The sequence below is a fragment of the Mandrillus leucophaeus genome, unplaced genomic scaffold (genome assembly GCF_000951045.1).
Source record: "Mandrillus leucophaeus isolate KB7577 unplaced genomic scaffold, Mleu.le_1.0 Scaffold74, whole genome shotgun sequence".
NCBI lineage: Eukaryota > Metazoa > Chordata > Mammalia > Primates > Cercopithecidae > Mandrillus > Mandrillus leucophaeus.
Genome location: NW_012108030.1, coordinates 2,326,737 through 2,333,739, shown reverse-complemented (window position 1 = coordinate 2,333,739; position 7,003 = coordinate 2,326,737). Strand labels below are relative to the sequence as shown.

General features: G+C 56.0%; 2 protein-coding genes across 10 annotated transcripts in view; both read left to right on the top strand.

The window, feature by feature from the left end:
- The window catches only part of POLD1 (polymerase (DNA directed), delta 1, catalytic subunit), a 41,317-nt gene extending 41,137 nt beyond the window's left edge, over positions 1-180 (top strand). For both annotated transcript variants that reach the window (XR_001004436.1, XM_011965983.1), the window contains one exon: positions 6-180. Coding sequence is in view for 1 of the 2 variants with exons in the window: in XM_011965983.1 (XP_011821373.1) it covers positions 6-111 (106 nt within the window). In the remaining variant the exon portion in view is untranslated. The remainder of the gene's footprint in view (positions 1-5) is intronic.
- Positions 181-1,104: 924 nt separating this feature from the next.
- SPIB (Spi-B transcription factor (Spi-1/PU.1 related)) overlaps positions 1,105-7,003 on the top strand; it is a 13,857-nt gene continuing 7,958 nt past the window's right edge. For 2 of the 8 annotated variants that reach the window (XM_011965980.1, XM_011965979.1), the window contains exons 1-5: positions 1,105-1,146; positions 2,094-2,121; positions 4,737-4,809; positions 5,087-5,301; positions 5,880-6,026. In XM_011965980.1, the coding sequence (XP_011821370.1) occupies positions 1,124-1,146; positions 2,094-2,121; positions 4,737-4,809; positions 5,087-5,301; positions 5,880-6,026 (486 nt within the window). In that variant the 5' untranslated portion in view covers positions 1,105-1,123. Of the gene's footprint in view, positions 1,147-2,093; positions 2,122-4,736; positions 4,810-5,086; positions 5,302-5,879; positions 6,031-7,003 lie in introns of all 8 variants that reach the window. The other 6 variants (XM_011965976.1, XM_011965975.1, XM_011965978.1 and 3 more) reach the window with 5 other exon arrangements.

Genomic DNA, 7,003 nt, shown 5'->3' with positions numbered 1-7,003 from the left:
CGCAGCCGGGACTGCCCCATTTTCTACATGCGCAAGAAGGTGCGGAAGGACCTGGAGGACCAGGAGCAGCTCCTGCGGCGCTTCGGGCCCCCTGGCCCCGAGGCCTGGTGACCCTGCAAGCATCCCATGGGGCGGGGGCGGGGCCAGGGACAATTAATAAAGTTCTGGACTTTTGCTACATGGTGCTTTGTGGTCTCTGGGGGCACACGGTCTGGTTTCGTAAGCCCTGGTCCTGGCTGGGACCCTCCTGAGGCCCCCACTGCACCTCATCCTCAGCAGAAGCCCCCTGGGCTCCTGCCTGTGCTGCCTGGTTCGTGTGGGCCAAGCCTGCCTGTGTCCTCCCTGGCCCTGAATGACACCTATCCCGTCGCTTCTCTGCCCTGCTTAGGACCCCCAGGTGTCTGGTCCCGGCCCAGCCCTCCCTGGTGATGACCCTGGGGACCCTGGTGGCTGCCCCGCCCTCCAGGTGCTGACCTGTTTCCTCCAGGCCTTGGGGCAGCCCCAGGCTCACCGGGGCTTCCACTCCCCAGCACGGCCAAGAGGACCCCCCCTCGCCCCCCGCCGGGCCACACACCCACGATGTTTCCACGTCAAGGTCCTGGCAATGGGCTTTGGGTCTGGGTTTCCCCCCAGCGACTCCCATCTCTATCCCCGCAGCCTCTAAATGCCCTCAGACACCCTCAGCCCTCCCGTCACCTCACACGTCCCCCCGAGAGCCTTGTGCTCGCCCCTCGGGCCCCCAGCCTGCCGCTGCTGGAATTCAGCTCCTGGGTCCAGATCCTGTTTCCTGATTCTCCTCCTCAGTGAACCCCAGCCCTTCCCTGACTTTCAGGATTCCCCCAAATCCAGCTCCTGTCCCATCTCCAGCCCTCAAGGTCAGCCCCCCAAACCCAGCCCCACGGGGATCCCCAAATCCAGACAGCCTCTGGCCCGCCCTCCCTGCCACGTGACAAAGGGGTTGTGCAATCCAGCCCCCTCCCCTGACCCCCTCCCTGAGGGGATTTTTGAGGAGGGCCGAGCTTGTGGACAGCGGGCACCCTCCTCCCCCCGGGTAGGGGCTGGGCCAAGATATAAATAGTGTTGGCGGCTGCAGCGGGCGGCAAACAGCCTGCCCGGCACCACCATGCTCGCCCTGGAGGCTGCACAGTAAGTGAGGGCCCCCAAACCTGCACCCGGGGTCCCCACCTGCACTGCCCCTCCGTGGGGCCTTACCCATGGGCAGGGGTCTCTGCTCCTCAGGGCAGGTGGGTGGGAGTGGAGGGGAGGGGTCTCACTGCCCCAGGACACTTGCTAGCATGCCCTTGCTGGGACTCTCCTCCATCCCCCCAGTCCCTGTCCTTCCTGTTCCCCACAGATCTCATTTCCTCGGGACACTTGCTAGCGTGCCCTCCTGCGGGCGTCCTCCGTGGCTCTCACTCTGTCCATCCATGACTCTTCCCCTCTCCCCGAGTTCCTGTATCTGTTCGCTCTGTATCTGGCATCTCCCGGCTCTCAGCGTTCTGCCTGTTGCTCTCTGTCTCCGCCTGTCTCTGTGTCTCTGTCTCCAGTTCTCGCTCTCCCTGCCTTTTGGTCTCCTGCCTCACCCTCCATCTGGGGCTCCAGGAATCCTCCCTGCCTCCGTGCGTGAATGTCCCTTTGCACACCTTTCTCCCTGTCCCACCTCTCCTGGAGCCTCCTCATCTGAGACTCCTCTGGGTTTCCCCCCTCCACCCAGACATCTCTCCATCCCTCTCCTCTGGTCCAAGCTAGACTCATTTAACTGACTCGCCACCAAGGCCCCACTTGACCCAGGCGCCCTCTCCATCCCCACACCTCCTTTCCGGGACTTTCTCTCCCTCACTTTCCCTGCCCCTCCCCACCAGGGTGTCTATGCAAATCCTGGGGAGGAGGGGGACATTTGCCTCCCCCCCCACCCCCCCACTTCCTGTCCCAGCAGGGGGTAGTGGGGGAGTCCGGTGAATGTGGTGGGGCTGGTCCCTCACACAGGGCTGTGGTGGTCACAGCTGCTGCCGCCTCCCCGTCAGCCCCCAACCACTTTGAGACTCAGGTGGCTGGAGGCAGCCTCAGCATGCCCCTGTGTCTCTCCCCTCCAGGCTCGACGGGCCACACTTCAGCTGTCTGGTGAGTTGGGGCCCCTGGGAGCCAGGGAGAGGTGGCCCATGGTGACCTCCCTCAGACAAGTCATTTGCTTCCTTCCTCAGTTTCCCCTCCTGCCTCTTCCTGTCACTTTGTTTCTGAGCCCCCCCTTGGTATCTCCTGCCACCCCCATCCGGATTTTTGATGTCTCTCTCCCTCTCTCAGGCTGAATCCACTTCCTTGTGGCTTCGCGTCTCTCTCTGCCCATCCCACATTCAGCAAATGTATTTTCATGTTCCTTTCCTTCTTGTTTGTTCATAGTTTTAAAAATTGTATTCTGTAATAGTTCAGACACGGAATACTATACCCAACACCCTTGAACCCACAACCCAGTCTGATGTGCTTGAAAGAAACCCCCTGTTCATGCCCCTCCACATTCACACCCCAGTCATGGTTTTTTGTTTGTTTGTTTTTTGTTTTAATTGAAGTGTAACTAACAAGTCAGTAAAGTGACAAATCATGTGGACACTTCAGTGAGTTTTTGCATGATCTATACACCGTGTAGCCACAAGCCAGATCAAGATGCTGAACATTTCCATCTCTGAAATATTCCTTCCTGTCCCTTCTCAGTCAATACCTTTCTCTGATGTTTTCCGCCACCAAGTTGTAATTTGTTTTGCCTGCTCTTTTTTTTTTTTTTTTTTTGGAGTCTCACTCTGTCACCCAGGCTGGAGTGCAGTGGCACCGTCTTGGCTCACTGCAACCTTCACCTCCCAGGTTCAAGCCTGTCTCTTATACACATCTAGATGTGTATAAGAGACAGACCCAGTCTGATGTGCTTGAAAGAAACCCCCTGTTCATGCCCCTCCACATTCACACCCCAGTCATGGTTTTTTGTTTGTTTGTTTTTTGTTTTAATTGAAGTGTAACTAACAAGTCAGTAAAGTGACAAATCGTGTGGACACTTCAGTGAGTTTTTGCATTATCTATACACCGTGTAGCCACAAGCCAGATCAAGATGCTGAACATTTCCATCTCTGAAATATTCCTTCCTGTCCCTTCTCAGTCAATACCTTTCTCTGATGTTTTCCGCCACCAAGTTGTAATTTGTTTTGCCTGCTCTTTTTTTTTTTTTTTTTTTGGAGTCTCACTCTGTCACCCAGGCTGGAGTGCAGTGGCACCGTCTTGGCTCACTGCAACCTTCACCTCCCAGGTTCAAGCAATTCTCCTGCCTCAGCCTCCCAAGTAGCTGGGATTACAGGCACGCGCCACCACACCTGGCTAATTTTTGTATTTTTACAAAATACAAAACACCATGTTGGCCAGGCTGGTATCGATCTCCTGACCTCAAGATCTGCCTGCCTTGGCCTCCCAAAGTGCTGGGATTACAGGCGTGAGCCACTGTACCCGGCCTATTTATTTTTTGAGACAAAGTCTCACTCTGTCACCCAGGCTGGAGTGCAGTGGTACAATCTCAGCTCACTGCAACCTCCACATCTCAAGTTCAAGCAATTCTCCTGCCTCGGCTTCCAGAGTAGCTGGGATTACAGGCACCTGCCACCACATCCAGCTAAGTTTTGCATTTTCAGTAGAGATGGGGCTTCACCATGTTGAGCAGGCTGGTCTCGAACTCTCAGCCTCCCGAGTAACTGGGACTACAGGTGTGCACCACTATGCCTGGCTAATTTTTGTATTTTTACAAAATACAAAACACCATGTTGGCCAGGCTGGTATCGATCTCCTGACCTCAAGATCTGCCTGCCTTGGCCTCCCAAAGTGCTGGGATTACAGGCGTGAGCCACTGTACCCGGCCTATTTATTTTTTGAGACAAAGTCTCACTCTGTCACCCAGGCTGGAGTGCAGTGGTACAATCTCAGCTCACTGCAACCTCCACATCTCAAGTTCAAGCAATTCTCCTGCCTCGGCTTCCAGAGTAGCTGGGATTACAGGCACCTGCCACCACATCCAGCTAAGTTTTGCATTTTCAGTAGAGATGGGGCTTCACCATGTTGAGCAGGCTGGTCTCGAACTCCTGACCTCAGGTGATTTGGCCTCAGCCTCCCAAAGTGCTGGGATTACAGGCGTAAGCCACTGCGCCTGGCTAATTTTTGTATTTTTAGTAGAGATGGGATTTCACCATGTTGGCTAGACTGGTCTCGAACTCCTGACCTCAGATGATCTGCCCGCCTCAGCCTCCCAAAGTGTTGCGATGATAGGCGTGAGCCACCACGCCCAGCCTGGAGGTGTATTTAAAAAACATTGACCCCTACTTCTGTTAAGTGAAACACTTCCATTTCCCCTTGCCCTTCACCTCCAGAGCCCCCAGGCAGGCAAGGCTGGGAAAGGTCTTCCACCCCTTCTCCAGGTGCCCTGATGTGCTGACTGTGTGCCAGTGAGGGGTCGGGGTTCTTCGGAGCCCACCGTCTTAGCAGGAGCTGGCTGCTGTGTGTCCCTGTTGGGTTGTGTCTCTACTCTCTGTATCTCTGTCTCTTTGTCCCTGTCTCTGATGCCTAATCTCTGTCTCTTTGTTGCTCTAATCTCTCCAGCGTCCTCTCTTCTCTCCCCTGTCTGTGCTGGAGTCTCCCCAAGGGTTCAGGGTGGGGGTTGGGAGTCCCCAAGGCCTGGGATGACCCCTCTTCCCTCCTGCACCCCGTACCAGTACCCAGATGGCGTCTTCTATGACCTGGACAGCTACAAGCATTCCAGCTACCCTGACTCAGAGGGGGCTCCTGGTGAGTGACCCCAGCCCAGTACCCTTCCTGGCTTGGGGCCCATTTCACAGATGGGGGAGCTGAGGCCCAGGGGAGGTCATCACCTAGCACAACAGGATAAAGGTGGCCTGGGCCTGTAGCCCTCCTCCCCTTTCCTCTCCCACCCATCCGCTCCCCCATGCAAATCCTGGGGTCAGAGATTTGCACAGCCTACAATGGCCTCTCTGTGCTGGGGGCTTCGACTGGGAGGAGGCCTCCCTCAGAGCTCCCAGCTTCTGACTCAGTGCCCCTCCCCCAGACTCCCTATGGGACTGGACTGTGGCCCCACCTGTCCCAGCCGCCCCCTATGAAGCCTTTGACCCAGCAGCAGCCGCTTTTAGCCACTCCCAGGCTGCCCAGCTCTGCTATGGACCCCCCACCTACAGCCCTGCAGGGAACCTCGAACTGGCCCCCAGCCTGGAGGCCCCAGGGCCTGGCCTCCCTGCATACCCCACGGAGGACTTCACCAGCCAGGTGAGTGGTAAGGGGACAGTTGAAATCAAGCCCAAAGCAGGTGTGGTGTGTAATCCCAGCTACTTGAGAGGCTGAGGTGGGAGGAGGATTGCTTGAGCCCAGAAGGTCGAGGCTGTGGTGAGTGGAGATCATGCCACTGCACTCCAGCCTGGGCAACAGAGCAAGATCCTGTCTAATAAAAAAGAAAAAAAAAGAAAGAAAAGAAAAGAAAACTCAAGCTCAGTCATTTGGCTGAGGTGTGCTGGGTGCCAGGCACCGCACAGAGACTGCACATAGTAACCCCTGCAGCAGCCTCCCAGGTTACGTTCTGTTGTTGCCCCTCTGAACAAGTGAGTCAAGAGAGGTAGTGACGGGAAGCCAGGGACAGGGCAGCCTCACATTACCTGTGTTGGACCAGCTTTAAGGAGGTGCCTCAGGTGTCCCCTGGCCACAGTGTGGTGATCTGAACAAAGGCCAGAGTCCACGCTGTCAACAAAGAGGGAGACCAGAGCCAGGAGGGCCACCGCCTTGGCCTGAGAGGAGGAAGTGGAGGGAGACAAGGGGTCCCTGGACGTGCAAGTGACCCTGACCTTCCGCAGACCCTGGTTTCCCCGGCATATGCCCCGTACCCCAGCCCCGTGCTATCAGAGGAGGAAGACTTACCGTTGGACAGCCCTGCCCTGGAGGTCTCGGACAGCGAGTCGGATGAGGCCCTCGTGGCTGGCCCCGAGGGGAAGGGATCCGAGGCAGGTATGCGGGAGTGGCTGGGGTGGGGGAGATGCCAGCTGGAGATAGTTGGGGGGCTGAGAGCACCATGGCTTCCTGGGCCTCTACATATATGCCAGCACTCCAGGCAACTCCAGATCCACACCATCTGCTGGCTGTGTGACCTTGGGTAAGTGCCTCTACCTCTCTGTGCCCAGGTTTCCTGTCTGTGCGATGGGGACGGAGGTGATAATGTCTACCCTCCTGAGGTCGTTGGGAGGATTAGATGGGATAATAAGTGTAAATGGGACAGCAGTGCCAGGCACAGAGTAAGCACTTCAATAAGTCGACCTCTTCCCCATCATTCCTGACACCACAGCAACAGAAATAATAATGCTGTCAACCCCCAACGCTTCAACCCTTGCCCTGCCCATGTGCCCAACATCCTTTATGCTCAACCCCAAGAAAGCTGAGATCATTCCTTACTTTCTGTGCCTGGGCCTCGCTTTCTCATCTATAAAGTGAGCATCATTGTCATCGTCCCTATCTCACGGGGTTATGACGGAGATTAAATGAGCTCATAATTGTAAAGCACCTTGCAAAGCACCTGGCCCTACAGGCTCCACAGTGGATTGTAAAAATCAACACACAGGCTAGGTGTGGTGGCTCACGCCTGTAATCCCAACACTTTGGGAGGCTGAGTGGGGCAGGACCTGAGGTCAGGAGTTCAAGACCAGCCTGGCCAACATGGCAAAACCCCGTCTCTACTAAAAATACAAAAATTAGGCCGGGCGCGGTGGCTCACGCCTTTAATCCCAGCACTTTGAGAGGCTGAGGTGGGTGGATCATGAGGTCAGGAGATTGAGACCATCCTGGCCAACATGGTGAAACCTCATATCTACTAAAACTACAAAAATTAGTTGGGCGTGGTGGTGTGCACCCGTAGTCCCAGCTACTCGGGAGGCTGAGACAGAAGAATCGCTTGAACCCAGGAGGCAGAGGTTGCAGTAAGCCAAGA